This window comes from Alligator sinensis, unplaced genomic scaffold, assembly GCF_000455745.1.
Source record: "Alligator sinensis unplaced genomic scaffold, ASM45574v1 scaffold802_1, whole genome shotgun sequence".
NCBI classification, from domain to species: domain Eukaryota; kingdom Metazoa; phylum Chordata; order Crocodylia; family Alligatoridae; genus Alligator; species Alligator sinensis.
In genome coordinates this window covers 534,760-559,237 of record NW_005841918.1, presented here as the reverse complement: position 1 = coordinate 559,237, position 24,478 = coordinate 534,760, and the positions used below count along the sequence as shown (strand labels likewise).

General features: G+C 40.2%; 1 protein-coding gene across 1 annotated transcript in view; it reads right to left on the bottom strand.

Annotated features, from left to right (window-relative positions):
* The window catches only part of DYNC2H1 (dynein cytoplasmic 2 heavy chain 1), a 430,803-nt gene that overhangs the window by 71,579 nt on the left and 334,746 nt on the right, over positions 1-24,478 (bottom strand). Inside the window, 2 exon segments of the mRNA XM_014517608.2 lie at positions 9,455-9,544; positions 16,258-16,467. Of these exon segments, the coding sequence (XP_014373094.1) occupies positions 9,455-9,544; positions 16,258-16,467 (300 nt within the window).

The window sequence follows — 24,478 nt, the reverse complement described above, 5'->3', positions numbered from 1 at the left end:
TCCCTACATACACATGAAGCCCAGGCACAATGCTAAGGCAGATATTCAGGCAATTACTTTTATTTCTAATTGTTTCCCGCTACAGCATGGTCTCTGGTGAAGAACGTTTTCTTTATTTCCCCCATTATCTCTTGGGAAACAGGTGTCAAAGTCTGCATTCACTGCAACCCTTTGCAATATTATTAGGTAAGAGATGAGTCTTCCCAGGTCATGTCACAGAAACTCTGAATGCAGTATTTAGCTCCATAATCTCCACATGGTTCAGTTTATCTTAGAGGCTAAAAAATGCTTACCTCTTTTGGGATATGTGTGTGTAATTGTTCAGTAATGTAGTAGTCTTTTTAAGAATAAATCTTGTAGTCAAGAAGACTACTCATGTATGCCTGGTAACTAAAATTTGAAAAAAAAATGGAGAGTGTGGAAATAAACCAAAATAAATTTGCAAATGCAAGCTCTTCTAAATGCTTTGCAAAGCCCATTGAGGCAAGGTTCCCTTAGCTAAGCTAGAGTCCCTGTTCTCCATATCAGGATTACTGCCACCACATCATCTCTGGAGGGTCTCCGACTGTCTCCCCTGCAATTCCAGCCTTCTAAAAGTAATTTTGATTTCCATTTCATTAGGTACTCACCAGTCAAGATAGCTTTTTTATATTTATTTCTATGTCCATTATCATTGCCTATTGTTCAAACATACACTGATGCTGGACCTATCCAATTTCAGCTGAGCAAGAAGTAACATGGATTTATATATTTTAAAATTCCACTGATCATTTTTTTATATTACCATGAAGCAGAAATTATTGCCAGACTCTAGGCCTTTTGTAATATTTCTGTTGTAAAACAGGAGAGTGAGGTTGAGTCTACAAGTTACCCTATGGCAACATAGCAACATGCTACATTGCTATACGGTGCACTACAGTAACATAGCAATCACACGGGTCTACACATGATTACAAACTATGTCACCATAGCAGCATGCTCCCCCGGTGTAGCACACAAAATAGTGGCAATAGTGACATATAGGGGACGTAGCAGCAAAATCTAACTATAGCTACCCGTACTGGACCATGCTTTAGTATTTCCAAAAGTTCCAGATATAGATGTGTCCTGAGAGTGCTTTCCTTGCATCACAGTAAAAGCCATTTTCTTTTCACTGCTATACTACACCAATCAGAATGACCTTTTTCTCTTTCATTTCCCTGTGCCATATACATCATCTATATATACAGACTTGTATTCCTTTATATGTAGGTATTGCTCTGTGCTTATTTATCTACATCTAGCTACATATTCATCTCTCCATCCATTAGCTATATTTAACAACTGAATATGTGGAAGCAGCTGTTCATATCAGTTATTACATGAAAGTTTACCAGGATTAAAAGAACTTTCTTTTAAAATGCTTTGACATTCAATCTGGATTGTGGCAAATGGTTCTATATAATAGGTACAAACAGTTTTCTATACTTAAAGTGATTATACTCTTGATCAGTAGAGCATATAACAACAACCACATCCTGGGATAATGACTGGGATATTATGGAAAGAAGATGGTATTCAGGTTATGTAGGAAAGTACAGATAGTGTCCCAAAAGTAAAAACACTTAGAATGATTAATATGTACCTGCGTAATATATATAAATCATTTTCTGTGAATTATAAGTCTAACAGAGCTTTAAATTAATCAGGAAATTTTAACAGGACATAAGATAATTTAGCAAAACCATTTGCACTTCTATAATATTCAGTATCCTTCTGACCCATGACATCTGGCTCGTGGGGCTCCCCCTGGGTCTAATATTTGGTGACATGGTGAGTGGTGGCAGTATTAATTAGTGCCAGATGATACAGCTTCGCAGTCTGGAACTGACTGACTCCATGCCTCATACACAGAGATCCACGCTCTGGATCCACCCTGTAGAGTGGGTCCATGCCACATACGCATGGAGGCTCAGGGCAGGATGATTTGGACAGCATTGGTGTACACAATTCCAGGTAGGAGGAGAAACTGGTGATTGAGTCAGGCATTTTTGATGTGGTTCTGTTCTTTTACAAGAATATACTTCTTGAACATAAGAAGAATCAGACAACCAGAAATAGTTGCTATCTTACATCTCCAACACACTTTTAGCCAGCACCCCAGTGCTAAATCTATCTTGAGGTTTCTCCTAGGGACACATATCAGAGCTTGTTCAAACTATGCTAGAGCTTCTTTCTATCTGCTTCTATGTGCTCTTTCTCGTCCAGCAGCACACACTCCTTTCTAAACAATACCACATAATGAAACAACTCATCCATAGTGTGCTAATTCTTAAGCAGCCTTGCATTTCCCCATGTTTTGGGTGGAAGCATGCACTTAACTGACTAGCAACCACTAGGGTCCTGGTGGATCAATACACCAGTTTTAACCAGGTGTAACTCAACTGATAATAACATATGCGGAGATCTACCTTTTTCCACTGTCTCTAATTTCATTAAGTCAACTCTTACCTTGGTTAAAATCTTATGTTTAATCAATACACTTCTGCAGTATACTTTACAGAGGTATAGTGGAGTTGTGATTACTAGGAGCATACTCCAAAAATATCTTGCTTTTATGAGAAAACCTAATAAAGAAATATTTAACAGAAAACTACAGCATGGGAACTAACACCCATGACCCAGTCTTGTAATTCTCCTTCCTTCAAAATGGAATTCTGATGTATATAGGTAATTTTAATAGGTATTAATGCTAGGATTCAGGTCTCATAGCCTGCCGTGTTTCTATTTTTTTAAAAAAAAGAATAAAGATACATACTTATTTTGTTTGTTAAATTGCTGCTGGTTATTTTTAAACATTTGAGTGCCATTTATACTCAACCCAGCTGATGTCATAAACTGTTAGAGGTGCATGAAACTGGAAAAACCAAGAATAAAGGCTAACACTGAAGTTTTCATTGCTAGTATGCCAGGTGATTGAGTACAAACTACACCTTCTACTCATCTCCATTAGAGAACTGATGGCAGCTTCAGAAAGCAGATAATGTGCTATCCTATCTGAAAAGAAACATGGTCCTAGCTCAATAAAGTAAGTCCTTAAACTCTCTATTTTTATATTAAAGTGTAAAATGCAAGGACTAGTTTACAATTGAAAGAAAGCAAGAGATGAATTGCCTCAGGAAACTGAAAACACTGGTTTGGGACTGTCAGCTAATAAGCAAGATAAATAAAAAGCCATCAAAACCACTATTCTCAGTTTGGACTTCAAGAATTATCCTGAATATGCCAAAAAAGGCCATGAGAATCTGGAAACAATGAAAGAAGGCTGACAAATTGCCATGTATATTTTAATTGTCAATTTTCCTGAATGCTAGAATAAGGAAAGTATTTTAGCTGTATCACATTCAAAAGAAAAGAATAATCTTTCATCATTTTTCTCCTGGCCTAAACTCTACAACTCAGTAAGGGAGGAAAATACTGATTATAGTTAACATGTGTTTGTTGATGTAAGGGTTTCAGAATTTATGATGTTTCTGGCAATTTCCAGGCAATGTATAACAACACTTTTCAAGGCAATGTATGAAAACAAGACTATTTTGTTTTGGGGATATGTCCTCTGAACAGCACCTTCTGAAGAAGACTATTAATGGAGGTCGGAAGAAACAATTTAACTCTGAAATAGAGCCATCTGGCGAGGATGAAACTGTCTGATGTACTTTCATTCCTTATATACACATCTGAGTTCAGTTTGAGAACTGTGGCTTTTTAATGCTCTGTTCCATCTGATATAAATCCAAGTTACTGCCTTAGTTTACTTACCTCTTTCTCCACAAACTACACAAATACACTTTGAAACTCTGTCTTGGATACATGCTTGATAGATTGCATTGTATTTACCACTGTCAGATTTCTAACGCTGCTCTGTATACTATATACCTTGGAAGCAACTGTATAACTTGTCATGGTAAAAATATGTTCTTGAAATGTACTGAAATGTATTACACACTCCTTTTCTGCTTTTGTTTTGTTATATGCTCTGTATTATTTACTTAGAATATGCTTTATTCATGACTGACATATAGACACAAATTAAGCAGAAACCAACTAGAATTAAATAAATGATATTTTACTGTGCAACTAACAGCTACTTATCTTGTGAGAAATAACAGACAGTAGAGGGTATAGTCTTCAAATATACTGTACCAGTGTGGGAGGGGGGTGCAAATTTTTTGGCTGAATCACTGAATTCAAATAAAATCAAAGGACCCTTTAATCTCTCTGAATTGAATCGGAAACCTCCGAATCTACTCGGAGAGATTTGGATGCAGAGACAGCTTTAAATGTTTTTTTTCTACATACCTCTAGGTAGCAGGGGCTCATGAGTGCTGTGATGGTGGTGCGCATGGAGTGTCCCACAGAAGCACTTTTGGGTCCACCAGGGCATGCACAGGAGGGCCCCCCCCCACGTCTCCCCCACCCCGGCTTGGAGACTGGTGCCTCATGGGTTTGTGGGGGGCACCCAGGGTCCCCCTGCAGCCCATCGCCTAGCCAGGGAGTGTGGGGGAGTACCTGTGCACTCCTCAGCGGACCTGGAAGTGGACCAGAAGTACTTCCGGTCTATTTCTGGATTTGCTGCCAAGCACGTGGAGGGCCCCTCCACACTCCTGTGGGACACTCCACGCGTCCCAGCATCACAGTGAACATGAACTGTGCCTGCTACCTCAAGGTATGTAGAAAAAAGTTTTAAAGCGGTGTCTATGTTTGAATTGCTGATTCTCTAAATCAGCAACCAATCTTCAGATTCGGATTCAGCTGAATTAAATCAGGGACAGTGATCTGAATCAACAAATCAAATCGCTGTCCCTGATTCAGGCCAAATCTGAATCCGAATCGAATAGGGCCCACTTCACGCACCCCTACTGTATTACTTGCTCCCTCTCTGATCTGCCCTGTGGCAAACAGAGGCTGCCTATGCCACTTTTGGCACTTGTGCTGCAGGGTGGCCATGCCTGCACTATACCACACTGTACTATAGCATACTATGTGATACCCTGGATAAGACTGTGCTCATTTCTTGCACATGAAACAGGAATTCAGCTTCTTTATTCCATATGAAAAAGTGCATCTCCCCAAACTTTTGAACACATCATCTCTTCTAAGGGCAGGACTCTATTTCCTTTTGTGCATCAAAATGGTGTTTTTGGCACTTAGGTACAGGTTGGGTTGTGATTCTATTGCCTCTGCAGTGTGGATGCTTAATCATATATAAAGCTAAACATGCAAAATGGCCACGTACTTGCCCAGCCAGTGCAAAGCTAATGTACGTATGCCCACACTGGCCACATAAATCACAAAAATGTAGCTGGTCAGAAACCCATGATTTACAAGTATTAGATGTTGGAGGAGGATTCTGTGCTTTAGCTCCAATAGCATCGTGATTAAGGCACTCAGGAAGGAAGCTGGAGACCTAAGTTCTAGACCTTCCCTGTACCTATTGAGATTTTGAACCTGAATGTATGACATCGCCACATAGTGCTTGAATTGTCACAGCCTAGGTTAGGCATTATCCAGTGCCTTTTCCAACCCTTTTTTTAGCAGTTATCCCCCTGGGTAGCCAAGAAATGAAAATATGAGAGGCCGAGAGGAAGCTAGAGGGGGCGTGTTTCAATGAGCTGGCTGCTGTTCTGGAAAGGAGCAGGCAGGGGGTGAACTGCCAGTGGTGTCTGAGCTGCAGAATGCCCTGTTCTTACCTCTGCAGTGGTGGCACCCCCCCAGCACCCACCTTACTAGCACCCTGCCTGGGCAGCCCCAGAGGATGCTGCCACCATGGAGGGAAGGACCGGGGTCCCCCACAGCTCATGGGCTGCTCAGCTTGCCAGTAACTTGCCCCCTGGTCATGGGCAGGCTCTGCTGGGGAAAAAAAAGTGATGAGGGGCCCAATCCTTCTTTTTTTTCCCCCCAGCAGAGCAGCCTGTGACTGGGAGACAAAGCTACTGGTGTCGCCTGAGCTGCAAGGGGACCCAGTCCCTTCCATCCATGGCAGTGGCACCCCCTGGGGCTAGCCAGGTGGGGTGCTGGCTCCAAGCAGCTCAGGACCCACTGGCAGCTTGCCCCCCAGCTGTGGGCAAGTTCTGGCAGGAAAAAGGGGGAAAAAAAAGGAGTGGGCCCCTCACTGTTACAGTGACGGAGTCCCTAAAATGAAATGGTGGGTTTTTATTCATCACAATTAAAAACCCACCAATTAATAATTCACCGTTTCAAATAAACCCCGGTCACGTGTACAAGCAGCCTAAAAGGTCTGCTGCTTATAAGCAGATAGTCACACCCATTCAAGCAATTAGAGCAAGCTGAGTGTTGTTAGGCCAGGGTCAGGTGGGAGCAATTTAGCTTGCTTGTGGCCCTGAACTCTGGCACAATAGGTTTGTGCAGATCGTTGACTTTTTTATTAAAAGTGTAACAAAGTGAATGGAATTAAGAGTGCAGGCAGAAGTAACTTATGAAACATTTCTAAGTGAAAGGCTCTTGGAAGTGCTTAACAACAGAAATGTGTCTTGAGGGATACATACAACCCCTGTAGCACTCCCCAGCTGTAATGCTTAAAATTTGCTGTGGCTGTATGCAGCTGAAGCTTTTCAGTCAAGGGGTACTGGGGCTGAGTGAAGGCTGCCTCTGGAGGGATGTGGGGCAATGAGGTCAAGCTAGGGGTTCCCCGGCTTTCCTTTGCCAGGATTCTGACTCTTCAGCCCCAAATCTGCTTTGCTTCTCTTACCTCTCACAAGAGCAGAGAAGTAGAGGTGACTGGGGCTGAAGAGCCTGGCACCAGCAGTGGTGGGTCCCCAATACTGGAGTAGCCAAGACTAGAAAGTGGGAAACATTTAGCTTAAAAACTGCCTGCCCCACTCTCTGCCCCTCCCGTGCGGGGAGGGTAGGGAGAGAGACCAGAGCACTGTGGGATTCTGAAGGACCTATGAGTGGATCCTCCTCTGTACCTGTACACACGTAACAAGAACTGAAATAATATCTTGTTAATAAACAAGAACTCAAAATAATATCTTGCTTTAAAAGGTACTATTTTGGAAAGCTTCAGCTACTTTTGAAATGTTTCAAAGGGTAAGGGCGTTGGTACAGATGGCCCTTTCTGTCCACACGCTAACTATAAATAGTACCTTTTTAATTTGAGAGAAGCTGAAGAGCAAATAGCACAGCAGAACTATGTACCAGTGGATTGCAAATGCTGGTATTAAATTTGATATTTCAAAAATAAATGTACATCAGCACCTAAATCTAATGATAATGACATAACCTATAAAATATATGTATATGTAAATTAACTTTATCTATTGAGACTACAACTAATTTAAAGTGTAAAAGAACCACAGTCAATGAATGCCTAAGTATCTGCTACATCAGCTGCTTCCTCTAGGCCAGTGTTCTTTCATTGGTCTTATTTGGATTGCTGTGTACGATCAATGGTACAAACTCAGTTTGATTGTTAATATTCTAGGAAAGACCATTGTGTACACAAGTACCATAAAAATATTGTTTACAGCCTAGCCTTTCAGAGAATTTGAACCAAGGTAACAATATTTTAAAATGCCAACCATCTGGAAAAGCAAGAAAAATGTAGCAAATATATGAACAGTAAATAGTAATAAAACTTCCCCATGAGATTTGTAAAAAGTATGTCCAAATTTCCAAAACAAGATTAATGATAATTACTTACAATGCAAGGGTTAGTGTTTTCCCCCCACAGGTATGTGCATATATTTATACTGATATGTAACCATACTTACATTTCTATTTTTCACACAAACAGATTTGAATTCAATTTTATGCGCTGTCCTCCTCCTAAATAAATCCAGTCATTTTATAACAAGCATTAAATCAACAGACCAAAGAAAATAATTTATTGCCCAATTATTTTTTTCACTTGTTTCTCTTCCACAGCAAGTTTCACAGAAATTAAAGACAGAATTTAAATTTGAATAATAGATTTAGGAACACACCTGGGACAAAAATTATATCTTTCCCCATTCTACTGAACAAAATAGTTTCTCTTTTGAAATTATCGCTATTTAAAAAAAAAATCATTCCAAGTTTGTAAAATCTATTTCACACTTTAATTTGACTATCTAATTTAACTTTTTATAGATGGTACTTATTGTTTGTGAATGAAAATGATAGACACCTTACCACCAGATGATTTAGTTGTCAGACTGCAAAAGAATTTTAAACTTGCATTCTGGTGTAAGTACACTATCTCAGGCATAAATGGCAACTGTTTTTAGCAGTTTTGTAAAACTACATATCAAATCAGACTATAGTTTTAATAGCTATTAAATATCTCACAAGGATCAGTGAAATAAAAATATATCGATTCAAATATGTACATTTTAAAAGTATCACTACATTTTAATGCAGCTTTTTGAATTACTGTAAATAACATAATGACCAAATGTAATCTAAAAAACACAAACAGGCACATTTATCAGCATCTCTTCTGTACATGATGTTTCAATTTTATTTTGGAAGAAATACCAGCTTTGAAACTATTACTATAATTCTATAGAGAAAAGAATAAAGACAAACAGATCTTTTGCACTTCTCCAAAGAACCTGACTGAAAATTGTGATTGAAGTTTCAGACATGAAAAATTTATCTAAAAGTGAATAATATTATATTCCCATAATAGAACTGTGGTTTTTTTAAGGACACAAAATTGCAGTTCTTACATTGCTCTCACATGTTTATATTTATCATTTTTAATTTATGTTTGCACAAATTAAGAACACAGAGCTGGAATGGGCCTTCTAGGCCATTGAATCTGATCCTCTGCACTAACAGGCAACAATTTACCATTGGTTTCTCCCAAAAAGCCAATGCACATCAAAATCAACACTTCAAATCCTCAAACACAACTACAAAGCAAAATCAGAAACATCACAAAGACAAAGAAGATAGGGAAGAAAAGAGCACTATATATACCCTGCCACTACAAGATTAGGAATGTTGGTTCATATATGCTCAGAAGATCCTATGCCACAATACAGAAGACTAAACCCTGCAATGTTCTTTCTAATCTGGTATCCAGGAAAGATTCCTTTCTGATTTCTATTCAGGAACCTCTGAGCTTTCTAAGTTTTACCAGAGATATCAGTTCAACCCAGTCAAAAACAATCAGTTTTGGCTGTGACCAGTGTCCCAGGGCTTCAGAGAAAGGCACGTGCCCTCTCCTCTGCCTGAGCCCGAACGCTAACAATATTCACAGGGGAAAAATTCCTTCTTGGGCCCTACAGACAACCATCAGAAGTCCTGAACCACAACTAGATACCTGTCATGCTACAGAGGAGTTACCTCTGTACTTTTAAACCACTTTGTGATCATGGCTTGGAAACTCCTACTTTAGTGAAATACACAAGGTACCTCGCAGCATTAAAAATGAATATTCTGAAGTTAACTGAGTGCTCCATTATACCTGGATAGCAAGTGCTCGAGACACAAGACCTCTGAGATACTGTAGAGGATCTTCTGGACCTTCCCACTTGTTCTGCCATGTGAGGGGACACTGAAAAAAAAGTATATTAAATGGATATTGGAATTTAAAAACTATCACTACTGTGCTGCAATGTAACTATTTGAATTACATTAAATAATCTGAGGCTCAAATACAGTGTAAAAAGCTCAAGGGATTGGCTGGAGCATGCGATTAATAACTCTGTATTTTTGCTACTGATGCTTACGCCTTCCATGGTGGTCAGACTCTAAGGTGATAGAAGATATATAGGAAATTATAATACATAACAGATAAATGTGACCTTGGGTAAATCACTTAGGAACATGATCTTTAAAACCTCTCAGTACAGAACTACGGCTCACTCAAAAGTGATTCCATCCATGGAAGGCTTACAGAATTCTGGTGACCTTTTCATATACCTTTAAAAAAACAAAGCATTTGAAAATAAAAGTAGTAATACGTGAATTTCTAGATTCTTAAGAACATTCATTAGTTTTCATTTTAAAGCTTAACAGAAAATGACCATCACATTTTATAGAAATGTAGATTTGTTTCAAGATAGAGATCCAATCCAACAAGCACTAAGGTAAAGTTAAGGGTACAAATACTCCCCCTGGCTGTGTCCATACAAGCATGGATGTTTGGTTCCCTGGGTACTACTAGCAGTGGGACATCTTGTACCAGCACTAGTTGTCCCTGGGAAATGCCTGTGGCATGAGCCTTCTGGTGCACGGCAGGTTACCCTGGGTGGGGTAGGGGAGGCTGGGGCCAGCACTGGGCTGGCCTCAGCAGCCTTACCTGGGCTCCTGGAGGCCTCCTGGGGATGCAGCACCAGTAATGCTACCATGTAGAGCCTGGCCAGCAGTCACAACATGGCTCCAGGCAGTCAAGGCTCCAATTTTGAGCGGCATACACTGCCCCCACATGCACCACTCTGCTTTTTTTGCATGTTTTTTGTTTACCCCTGGAAATCCAGGGGTCAGCCCCATCCTCCCACCCTGCCTTGCAATGTGGAGAGCAGCTGAATGTGCGGTATGTGGCGCTGCAGATGTGTCTATGGCACCACATACTGCATGACTGTGCTCATCTGGACTCAGCCCCTGAGTTTAAATTATGTCCAGGATTGGGGCAATTGAGACTTCAATTACTGTGTCATCAGTTTCAGTTCACTCTTCAAGGTGCCACTGATCATGGTGATAATAGATAGCTTTTAGGAAAAAATGTGGAGGAAACAGGATTGCCAATTGTCCATAATTTTACAGACAGTCTGTAAAAGAAAGGTTTAAAAATGCTTGCTCATACAGTCGGTAAAACAAAAAAAAGGCTAAGAAGCCATGACCTTGACTGAAATTCTATCATGGGAATGAGACCTGAGGCTAACGTCGATGGATAGACAGAGCAGTCCATCTATAGGGAATAGTCTTAGACTTTGCAGCCCATGGGAGCCTCATTTCCCCAAGCCATGTGCTGCCACTGCGCATGCCTGTGCTGCCTCTAATGGCTAGTCTCCTCAAAGGTAGAAAGGGCTGGGCAGTGTGAGGCACTGAGCAGGATAGGGAAGGAGTGGTGCAACCAGGATGGAGCTGTAGAGTCCAGAGTGGAAAGAGGTGTTGGGTGGGGTCCATGCCAGAATGGGGGGAGCGGAAATGGCAGGGATAAGGTAGGGAAAGCAACACAGTGTGGGGTAGTCAAGGGTGTCAGGGTGCGAGGTGAGTAGGGGGCAGCACAGCACTCATGAGGTGGGGGCAGCACAATGTAAAACTATTTCTACAGCCAAGTAAGATCGTGCTAAAAGTTACATTCAACCCCTGAATTTGTTACAGCTGTCCAGGGGCTGGCAGCACAGGTTACATTTACATTAGGTAAAACATATATCAGTAAAAATGTTTGGTTGCCAGTAACAAGTCTGTATATTGTCAGTAAAAAAAATCTAGGATTGACAACCCTGTGGAGAAACACTGTTGTAACTTAAGGCTTTCAACCTTATTATTTTTAAGAAATATGTATAAAGCTTTGGAGAGGTTATTCTGAAATAACAGGCAGTGGAAAACACAGACGAAGTATGGGCGATATGATTTTCACTAAGTAGTAGAAAATGCATTTTCAGACTATTCACCTAATACTAATTTTAAAGGGTATAACAATATTACATTGATAATATTCAATACAATAGAAAACTTATACTTGATCTATTATCAATTTTATGCTAATGCAATATATCCTTGAAACCATTATAATCCAAGCATTTACAGCATCTGAGCTTCTACTGAAATTTTAGTCCCTTTTCTATGTACAACTACAACTTTGGTGAATGCCAAGTCTAGGTTTTAAAAATTAATCCTTTTACCACCTCGTGTATAACCCAGAGGAGCCAGAACAAAACAATTTAATGTACAATACATTAAATAAATCATTTGCAGGTGAAACGTATGCCAAGGTTTAGCTGGACAGGATTAAAATATACAAGCAATAGAGCTCTAAAAGTGGGGATTAGAACAGGTATGGCATTTTAGTCACAGTAGAACTAGACAGCACAGTTGGAATGAGTGACAGAAATAAGTGTTAGAATTATGTTGGGCACTTTGGGCGCCACCTTGGAAGAATATAATTGTTGACTGAGTGAACAGCATTGCCCTCTTCTAAGAGCTGGTGAATATATTGTGTTTTTATTCACAGTCAAATAAAATGAACTGTGCTGAAGTAGGCGGGTTCAATGAGCAAGAACACTACCAGAGTGAACTGCCAAAAATGTTTTGTTCAACATATCATGATTCACTGAACTGACAGCTTTGAGAGATACAATTTTTTAGAACCATTGGACACAGTTTTGTGACAATGACTGGCTCCTCACATTCTAAATTTATTTTCAGTGTATTGCTTGAGTGCACAAGTGAGCCTTGCGGTTGATAATAAAAAGAATAACTGAAAATCATTAAAAATGGCCATTATACCTAATATTTGCATTCACTGGCTTAGGTGTAAGTACCAATACCAATCATGGATGGTAAAAAAAAATAGCATTTAAAAGATACAATAATGTGAGCAACATAAGATATTTTATTTTGGTTGTACTATAAATGTTCCCTTACAACAATGGTTTCTTGAGAATATGAATTATTAAAAGGCAAAACTGTCTTAAATGCAGAACCTATTTTAATTAAAATCTGATATTCCAATAAATACATAATGATGTTTATAATATTGTTTCTTGCATGAAGATCTAAGAAGTAAATTAATATCAATTAACGTTCATTTATGGGGCCAGTCTAAATATCTCAATAAGTTGTTTATTTACAGTCATTAATCTTAGTTTATAGACATGATTGCAACAGTGCCAATATTGAAAAACAGAGAAAATAGCTGTCACTGCATTGACTAAATTTTAATCAGGTGTCAAAGTACAGTAGGATAATGAAACATTGTCTGAGATAAGATGGAAAAAAAGTAAGATACAAGGGATGTGTTTTAACTAGGCCCCAACCTTATTAACCCACCAAGGAATTATTTAGCAATTACTCAATCAGTGTAGGCCATCATTGCTTTCCTAATCTCTTCATATGTCAGAAGGCTACAATCAGCCATGACTTGAGGAGGGATGGTTTTCGACAAACTGGAGAGATAAACCTTTTGTTCTCCTATACTATGAGGGTTCAAAACTTGTGAAAGGTGGTCATATCCTCACTGAACCAAGCCATACTCAGTGCTCCAGCCCAGTTTCCAGTTTCTTTAAGGGATGGCCTTCTGATAAATTCAATTCCAATATCAATTGATCAAGGAATCACACACAGTGAATCAGTACTTATATCAGACACAAACCAAGTTGTGATTTTTCATATCTTGAGCTACTCACTAGATCCTTGGGTTGGTATACAGAAGGGAAAAAACAGGAAAAAAAATACCCATCCCTTGAATAGATGACTAAGGCACAGCTGACCTGAAAAAAGTCTTCTACTACGAGATAAAGCTGTTCATCAAGACATGCAATAGTATCTGGTCACCAGGAGAGTGCTCATAAGACCTCCTCTTACATGTATGGGTTTCAATAAATTATGTTCTATTTAATACTTTAGGATAATAAAACTTAATCTTAGGATGAGTTACTCTCTGAATTTATACAAACAGCATGAATCTCATAGCTGAAGCAGCATACACTCTGAGCCTACAGGCATTAATTTCCCCAAGAAAGTCAACATACTGGCATTGTTAATATAACAATAATTCAACTAAGTGAAATTCCTGATTCACTTGGCTGAAGCTTATTTAGAACATTAAAATAAGACTTCAAATGGAAAAAAACCCCTGAAATACAAGGTAGAAAAAAGTATATAATGTGATGATTCTTGCTATCTCCTGCTTATTGACAGCTATGAAAGCCTTCTTTAGTTTGAGATGGCTTGATCTGTATTGATCAGCCAATGATGTGTATTGCATAAACAAAGAGTGCAGATTACTGCTGTTTACTCTGGCGAAACTAAAACTTTATGGAGCCTCAAAACAGAGAAAGGGGACAGCATTTTGTTGGAATATACATTTGTAGGATATTGTATTAGTGAAATTAGATCCAGATTTAGCTGTAGATACTGATTTAACCTGCAGTGAAATGACAAAAAATAAATAATTAGGACTGTCAACTGCGGTTAACGTGTGTGATTAACAAGTTAATCATTGTCCGTGTTAATTTTTTTAATGCATTAATCATGCATATGGTTTTGGAGCCCGCACCCGGGCACTCTGTCCTGCTGCCATCACTGCCACCTCTGGGCTGCCCTGCAGGACAGCAGTGGCAGTGCAGAGGACCATAGGGCAGCCTGGGTGCAGGCTATGGGCAGCTGCAGCAGGGAGAGGAAGGTACACGCAGACAGAGATAGGCAGCCGCAGCCTGCAGGCATCCAGGAACACAGCCCAGCAGCATGTGGAGCAGCGCCCAGTAGGCAAGTCTGAGAAGGAGAAGGGGCATAGGGAAGGCAGAGTGAGGCCCCCACGGTGAGGGAGGGATTGAGGCAGAGGCAAGGGCAGGGGCTGGGGTGAATGGTGCCCTGGGGTCGGGGCAGGCCATGGGATGGAGCTATGGGTGGCTCATCCAGGAGCATGGGGGAGCTCCTGCCACTGTGCGCACCCCAGGGGACTCATGGGGGGCATGTGCCCCCTAGATTTGTGTGTGGGGCAGAGGTGGGCTGCTGCTGCAGGCTGGGGATCTGCACCCCACTGCCTTTGCCCTAGGAGCCATGCGCTGGCTACACCTTGTCCCCTGCTCACCCAGCAGAAGGAGGCATAGCATGGCATTGCACAGGTCCTGGGGCAATGGCAGCAGGGTGCAGAGTCCCAGCTTGCAGCAGCAGCCTGCCTCTGCCCTGCACACAAATCCAGGGGCCACATGCCCCCCATGCCTCTCCTGGGGATGCACACGGGGCGGGAACAATCCCTGACCCTGACGCCCTGGATGAGCCACCCACGGTTCCATCCCATGACCCGCCCAGGCCTGGGGCCCAATTCACCCCAGCACCTGCCCCTTCCTCTGCCTCACTTCCTCCCTTACTGTGGGGGCCTTGATCTGCACCCCCTGCCCCTTACCTCTCCCCAGGTCCCTTCCCCGCTACATGCTTATCTGCTGTGCTCTGTCTATGTATGTGGGGGTGTGTGTGCCTTTCACTCCGAAGCCACAGCCCCCCAAGCCCTGCTGCTGCCCCTCATTCCTAACCCACAGTACCCCACGTCCTGCTAGGGTATGCAGGAACCCCCCACCCTGGGCTTCAAACCCCCCCCACAAACCCACTGCCCCCCACACTGTCATAAATTCCCCCCCACACGCACACACCCACCCTGAACCATACAAAGTACCTGCATAATTTTGAGTTTTTCTTCACATGAGTTTGAGCTTTTAGCTGTGTGATTAATTGTGAATATTTTTTTAATCATGCAACGAATCACGATCAAATTTTTTAATCGTTTGACAGCGCTAAAAATAATGTTTTCAGGGCTAATATAAATGATTTGTTTGGTGAGGTTTTGTGGTATTTGATGTGGAAATATTACTCCAGAACTTAATTCTACTTAGCTTTGTATATTCTTGAGAGAAAGCTAAGCTAAAGTGCATAATATGCACAAAGGCTCCCTGGCTGCTTAAACAACATTTTTCTAAGTTTTCATGATGAACAATTATAGTCAAGTTATGGTACAAAATAGCAAGCTTTGTACCCTGCAGGATAGTTGGGTGGTTTGGCCATTTTGCTTTATATCTAAAGAAATCGTATCCCTAACATTAAGAAAGTAACTGTATGTAGTCAGCACCCATCAGCACTCTTAAAAATGCCAGACTGACACTACTAATATTTATTTATCCTCACAAAAAGTGCAACACAGCTAACTGGCAATCATGGTTTAATTGATTTCCATGAAGCCTCAACTTCAAGTACAATAAAGTAGTTCTATGCTGCTACTTTAGGCTCACTTTTGAAATTGCTTCTTAGATTAACCATAGCAATTAGTGTTGTAGTTGTTAACAGCCTTCAGATGGTAAACATTTGCTGTTCAAAATCTTGAACCAATGACCTTCTTTTGAAAGATTCCTATTTGATTAGGACTCTCCTGAACCCCTCTACCCTTTTTGTGACAATGTTAATGAAAAAGAATTAAAACAAAACAAAAATAAACCAGTAACAATTCTGAAAAAATGGTGTAATTGAAAAATGGATTATAATTTTGGAGATTTTTGTTTAAACTTTAAGAATGATTCTTAAGGACCAGGGATTTTAAGATTAACTTACCTTTTGGTTTAGTAGAGCGCTTGCTAGTCTTTGTACTTCAGAGCTCAACAGTGAGGTACCTCTGATGACTTTACTGAGAGCTGCAAGTGACTGATGGACACTTTGTACTAGGAGAATGGCATTGTATTGTTCAAGAATAATGAATGATAAGATTGGTGAACCTTGCCGCTCAGTGGGAGGAGACACCTTCTGATGAATCAGGTTGGAATTCTAAAAGAAAAATATATGATGTTAAAATTAACACACTCAATGAAATGGCTCTGCGTTAAAAGATGTAATCCACAGAGATTACTTGCCCTTACCAAAGTCAGTTATGACACTTCTGCTGTTTTCAGTGATACAGGGTAAGAAGTACAATGAAAGAATTGTACATGTTAAATTTCCCAGGTGCCCAACTCAGTATAAATTCTGAGAATTTACAGTATTTTAAAGAAAAAAGTAAGTTATCCTTTGTTTATTCTATTACTTTTAAAGTACTGGAAACTGCTAATTTTTCTTCATTTCATCAAACAAATTCAACAGATTTTATTATTTTGTGATACAATACCGCCCTAAAAATATATGCTAAGTACAGTACACATACAGAGCAACAGAGAGTGCTTGCCTAAAGAACAAGCTATGTTGTTTGGCTGTGCTAGAATCATGTCTGTGCAGAAAAACAGGACTAAACTTGAGATTCTCTTCTCTGCACTCATACGATCAGGATAGAGAAATAAAAAATATTGGTGTTCCTTAACATCCTTCCAGATCCAAGAGCTCCCACACTCTCAGTCTCCCTTTCAGAAGGAAACATTTCTTGCCTGGTCTTAGGACAGTTGTGGGAAAGTTAGCATTAGCAACTCTTAATAGCTTATAAACCCAATGTGAACAAGTAAACAGTTTTACTTTCCCTGTATCATTCAGTTTGAACATGAAGTGAGCACACCATACTTTCTTTTCTACTGATACAATCAAAACTATTCCCAAAAACGAAACTTTATTGAGCTATATATTAGCTATAGTAAAGTTAATAGTTAGGTTTATTTATGCACAAAGATGATTAAGTTCATGGCTCTCATGTTTTGAGTCTGCAAATGCTGAATTTATGCCTTATGAAAATGGAACTTTCAGTTGTGTTTTCTAATGTAGAAACTATTTCTGGTGACCAATAAGAGGTACTTGTAAATGGCTCAAGCATTATGAGAGCAGTTGTTTGGCAAGAGTATTTAACATTATAGGAAACAGAAAAACCTGGAGGGATAAAACAAGATGGAGGAAGCCTAAATAAAACTAGTAATTGCATACATGTATACCTTTTAAATTAAAATGAATATTCAACAGCAACACCTTCTTTCTTGGTACTGTGTTGTAAGTATCTTTAACAGAATATAATTGCATTTTGTAGAAAGATAGGGGACAGGTTGTCTTCATAACTACCAGTTCACAGAACTGAAGAAGACATGCTCAAATTGACCAAGACACTTGGAATGATTTTTTTCTGAGGTTTTTAAAATATAAAAGATACTTATAAAATTCAGATCCAGGTCTTGGTGCAGACTTCAAATATCCTCAAAGTTCTCAGTACTGTACTTAAGGGTTTAATATAGCTGCATCACTAATGATGTTTTGCCTTGAATTATCTAAGAATCAGCAAACACAGCTGTACTGAGGAAAGTGGGAAAACTGAAATTTAAATAAGCTATATTAGAAAATAATAGTGTATAAATCTGATTCACAGATTTTAGCAATACAAATCTTAAGCTATAGTTTTAAAGCAATTGGTTCTTCCCCTTCAACAATGAATGTTCTTAAATTTGTACAGCTTTGCTTAAGAACGATTTGCAATGTCATTAGTAGAACATTGCTTGTGATATAATTTTCTACGGATCTAATTTTTTCAAAATAATTCAATGAAATCAAGTTGCTAATGGATAATAAAACAGAAAATAGAACCAGAAAAAGAAGCCATTATATATAAATCACCACTTTACGTCAGTCAGAATTTATCATTCGATATTTAAGCATAGAAAAAGAGGAGATGTTTAAACTGGATGGTACAACATGTGTTAGCTCTAGAGGATGTGCTCTAATTTTCATGGCATTTGAGTACTAAGACAAGGGAATGAAATTAAGTTTATTGACTTTCTAAGATCACTTCTACGCCATCTGAAAAAGTAGTTTCCATTTTGAGGTATGCTATATAATTTCAGAAGATACACCAATCTTGCTACAATAGCAGCCTCAATGACTAATAGTGAATTTGTATGTATAGATCTTAAAACATTCTCCTGCTTATAGCTTACTTTGTGCTAGAATGCAAACAATCAATCTACTAAATTACAGCAAAATATGCATTGTTTTATGGAACAAGTCACACCAATAGAGTTACATTTCCATTTACTTATCTTTGTGTGTGAAGATGAAGAAATGTTTCCAGCTTCCAGATTAAACAGAAAAGAGATGCTAATATTTCTGATATTAGTTCTGCATTTAAATTGTGAATCTCTAAGGCTTAAAAGTTATTCATATACTCAAATTTTCACTGTAATGGTAATCACTTTTCCAGTTTACATTCAAACTATATAATGTCCAAATGCACTTATCATTTGACTTCATGTAAAAGTTGTTGCCAATTTGTAATATTATTGCACAAAAATATATTTTGGTAGCAACCATTCTGAGACACTCATTTGAAGTTTGAGGAAGAAGATCTTGTACTCAATTTTAAAAAAGATGATGAGAAACCCTTGTAAAATGTTTCCAATAAGCCACACATCTCAAAATCTCTAGGTGGCCAATTTGGAAAACATATTTGCCCATAACATTGTTAACTTTTCAATTACATGTTTGGTAATTTTGTGAAGCATCTGTTGTGGCTCTGGTTTTACTGATCTAAGATTAAACCAATTTTGAATCCCTCACATGGCATTCTGCTTTGCAGCATAGTTGTTTGTCTCTATCCATGTTGTTGCATCCTCTAAGGACACGTCTTCCACTTCCACTGCTTCAGGTTCACCAGTGGGCACGTCTACATGTGAATTTACTGCACAGTAACTTACTGTGCTGTAAGCAGATTTTATGCCAGCGTCTACACGTGTAGCTGTAATAGCGCTGTAATGCTGTGTATGGGCTGACTTGGGACTAAAGTTTGTTCCAAGTCAGTCCACATAAACAGGGTTACTGCACAGTCGGGTTGTGCGAAATTTCGATGGCTATTTCATTTCGACACTGTTTCGACTCATTTCGCGGTCAAAACAGCAAAATTGAATGAAACAAAGGCCGTCGAAACAGCCTCAAAACAAAACGAGGCTAGTCAAAACGTTTCAAAAGTTGAAACATTTTGACCATAGCGCTGGGGATGGGAAGTCAGTCCAGCTGGGCTGACTTCCCATCCCCAGTGCAAGATCCAGCAGGGGATGGGGAGGCAGATCACAGGGGGGGAAGGAAAGAATCCCAGTTGGACTGCTCCCATGCTAAAGTGCCGGGGGAAGGGAAGGCAGCTCAGCTGGGCTGCCTCACCATCCCCCACGCTAGATCGCACGGGGAGCAGGGAAGCAGCTCAGCTGGGCTGACTCCCTGCCTCCCACATGATTTAGCGAAATGGTCGAAACAGGGTCAAAACAGAAATTTATGCCCAATTTGACAAAAGTCACCATAGTTACTATGTGGAATGGGCGCACATGTGTAGACGTGCACCCATGCTGCACAGTAATTTTCAGTTAATGCTCTATAACCTAAGTTACAGCGCAGTAATGGTACACATATAGACGTGCCCACTGAGCAGGAGAAACCACACAGAAATCAGATATCCTTTATTCACTGTTAGCTTGTCTGTCTCACTGACACGGGAAATATACCAGGGTATACACAAATCAAGACCTTTCTAGAAAACATACACCTTTACATATACACTCTTCTTTGAACCATCCTAATATGCAAATGTATCACAGTCTCTGGACTGCTGAACATCCACATCACCAGAGCTATTGCCACTGTTTAAAGATAGCTCCACCATCAATGCAGTATGGAAGGAACATTTTTAAGAGCTCCTGAATCAAGATTGTAATGCTGAAGACAACACCACTGAATATACTTCATAATCCCTCATAAAGGACTACCTTGCATGATCCATGATCAAGAGACCTTGAAAATTATTAAGCAGATGAAAAACAACAAAGCATGTGGTCTTAATGGAATACCAGATGAAATTTATAAGCAGGGTAGAAAAAGTTCTCTCATGATCTACACAAAGTTATGAAAACCTGGAAACATAAATAGATTCCCAGTGGCCTGAAAGGCTATCTCCAAGAAAAGAGATAGATTGGATTGTAGGAATTATTGTGGTAGTGTTTTCTTGTCCAGAGCTGAGTAGATCTTCGGCTGCATTCTCCTCAGTAGATTCAGTTTCCTCACTCCGGGGAATCTGAGTCCCAGTATGGTTTTAGACCACTCAGAGGTACAATGGATATGATCTTTGCTGCTGGATAGCCTTAGAAGTGCTACAAGCAACACTGAGCTCTTTAATCAACATCAATACTTCAGAGACAAACACTGTGATGTATACTATGGCATTAATCATTTCAAACAAACTTGCCTCACCATGGAGATGGATAGGTGGGGACCCGTGCTGCACAGCCCTGACACCGTGTGCCCTGTGTTTGCTCCTGGCTCACCTGCTCAGGCTCAGCGGTGGCGGCATGAGACACAAGCTGTTGTTCATTGTGGGGAAAAAGCGGCCCCTCCCCCTTGCCACTGCTGGGCAGTTCTTGGTGCAGCTGCCTAGAGCCTGCGCCTGGTTACCCTGTGTCTGTGCCACCATCACCAGTGCCTCTGGGTTGCCAAGCAGGACAGTGGTGGCAACACAGAACAGACACAGGGCAGTCTGGCACTGGCTCTGGGAGGCTCTAGCAAGAACTGCCCGGAAGTGGCAAGGGGGAGGGGCTGCTTTTTCCCCATGCTGAGCAGCAGCTTCTGTCCTGCACCACCACTGCTGAGCCTGCGTGGGTGAGCCTGGAGCAGGTGTGGGGCACCCAGGGCCAGGCCTGTGCAGTGCAGGTCCCCACACACCCACAGTCCCCACACAAACCCCATACCCAACAACCCCTACACCCCACCCTGCAATATACAAGAGTAAGACCTCATTTTGAGCTATCATGCAGTCACCTCTACATACACCACACAAAGAGACACAAAGCAAGAAAAAAAAATTTAAATAAAATTAAAATATGTTTATGTCAATGTTTGAATTTTAGTATATAATTTAGGTTTTTTCCAGTTCCAAGACGACAAACCCCCTTCCCGAAATGAGTCTTTCTGGGGGCAAGAGGAGGGACTTCCAGTGGCAAAGGTTAGGGGTTTGGGGGTGGAACTTCCACACCCAATATGTTGATCAGGGGGCGGGGAACCTGTCAAGGGGTGGGGCTACCCTTGTGGCCCTCAACATCTCATCAAAACTCATTAAGCAGCCCTGCACCAGAAATACTTGCCCACCCCTGACATAAAGAATTCTTAGAGAACATGTGTACACCTTTAGTTTATCTAAATAGTGGTTTCCAAGACAAACAGATGTCAAGTGGTAATTTTCATTATGCTGACGAAGCATCAGCACTTCTATAATGAATAGATATCTTCACGGCATTTATAGAAACATGCTTGGAGAAAAAAAAATCCCTTTGGGCTTGATTTGCAGCTTCTCATATTTCTAAGAAGATGATTTACACTTAATTTCAGTTTGGATATTACTTTTCATGGGTTTCTGATTTATTTTGCTCTGGGAGTAAAGAGTGGTTAAGTTTTTTAAAAAGCTATGAATTTATCAAACGTAACAGCATAGTGATCCAAATTCACAGAAGATTTATGTTGAAAGAATCCTGGATTTTAACATTTGAAGATAGCTCATCAGCTATACTTTCCAACTATATATGATAACACCTGCTTTTCCTTCCTAGAAAATATATATCTGTTCCTTACCATTCAAATCAAAAGGTATTAGCAAGCTTCAATACCCACATTGTTATTACCCCCATTGTTTCTTGGATATCTTCAATATCCAAGAAACACACAGAGGAACGTAAGTGTGAAGCATTTATACTAAGTAAACCATAACATTTTGAATGAGACAAAAGAATAATGAAACAATTTCAATTTGAACATAAGCCATTTGGATGGGAGATTTTTACATATATTTATCTGTCATAACTACATTTCTATGTAATTAACTGTTCTCCGTAAGTTTGTTACTGATTGAAGATATATGGATGTTATTCAGAACAGTAACACAATTAGTGCTGCATTTCCCATTCCTAGATCTTTATTTAATGGTTCTGGAAAGATCTTATATTTTTTGTCCAGTGATGGGAACAGGAAATGTTTTTTAATTGCTTGCAACTGTTACTGTTAATTATCTTCTTATGTCTGCTGTGTAAAAGTGCTTTTAATGATGAAATTCTAAAGTTCAAAAACATCTAAACCATTTCTTTTAAGTGGTACTCTTCTACTTAATTTTTAAAGGGCATGAATCGATTGCCTTGACAGCTGTTTGTGATAGTTTAAGGCCCTTTCCACACTTTGAAATAGGTGGAAAAATATTTATTCCAAGATGGGACAAGAAGATGAGTTCTCTTCTCTTCCATTTCTGAGTACAAATAATAAACATAGATTTTGTTTAGATCATTATGTAATCCAGAAGTGGCACTCATTGGTAAGGTAAATAGTTATATGACATACCAGAACAAACTTTTCAGGATTGTGACCTTCAGGGAAGGTCACCACAGATATTGGCTACGGACAGACATTACACATAAACTGGTTTAAGTGATCAGAAACTGGTTTAAACCTGTAACAGAACAAATGTTCAGTGCACATACACGAGTTTGAAAATGGCTGAAACCGGTTTGAGACAAACCTGGTTGAATGTAGTATTAGACTTAACTGATTTGGGTCAAACCATTTTATGCAATGTCTGTCCCAGGCCCCTTGCTGGTTTAAGAAAAACCAGATATCCTCAGCATCCTGGCATGCTCTCTAGGCTGGGTAGGGCTCTCTGCTCCACAGCAGGGCTGGCCCCTCCCCTCTACTCCCTGGTTGCAGCTCCAGAGACTGCGATCTGCTTCCCATCTCCCCATACCACTCCTTGCTAAGCAGGAATTGCCCCCTCCCCTCTGCCTTGCTGAGGAGGTGTCTGTGTATTAGTTAGCAGACTACATGCTGGCTACTGCCTGTGTTGAATCAAAAGTAGAATAAACAGGCAGAATCAACAAGTAGCCAGTAATGTCCCTCTGTTTTCTTAATTGGGAGATAATCACTGAGTTAGGGGGATGATAAACATTGTTATTCATTCCCTGCTGAGCTAATCAGGGTGTCCTACCAGGGCCTGGCCACACCCTCCTCAGCTCAGTGTTTTGGAAAGAAGGGAGGGATGCTCTAGAGCCCCCTGGCTTCTGGCCTGAGCCACTGAAGCCATGTGCCTGCATTTCTGGGATGTCTGTCCAGTTACAAAACTGATTTAGACTAGTGAGGTTAGACTAACCTGGAAAGATTGAATCAATTCAGGCTCAGGTTTTTTGAATGTCCATCCCTAGCCATTGTGAACTGTCAGTACAATGCTGTGGCAAACAACAGGAGTATCAAGCAGAACTAGCAAAGTGATATTCCCTGTGTACAACGTAGTGGGAAGACTGCTGCTAGACTACTGTATCCAGTTCTAGTGTCCATACTTCAAGAAGGATATGGATATATCAGAAGGAGCTCAAGAGATGACTACAAAAACGATTAAGCAGATGGAAGGACTGTATCCTATGACATGAGAATTTTAGAGCTCAACTTATTCAGCTCACAAGAAAAGGTTAAGATGCATCTTGATTACTTTGGACAGGTATTTGCAAATAGAATAACTGAATTACAGGTCATTTCCAACGTTACTGTGCAGTAGCGTCGGCGTCACAGTTTGTGCCCACCAATGCTACGCTGCCATATCGATGAGCTACACTGCCATAGATTATTGCTAAAGTGACATAGCATCTTGTATAGATGTGCCCAGAGGAACCGATCACCCTACCTTTCAGCTCACTGGCCTAGTAGCTACGGCACTTGCTCAGGGAACAGGAGAAATGGATTTTGCCCCTTTATGGGTGTTTAAAACCATGTCTTCTGCTTCCCAGAAAAGTACTATAAACACCAGGTCATAGGCTAGGCACTACCCATAGCACCCTTCACTTCTACTGACACTGGCACACTGGGTGGC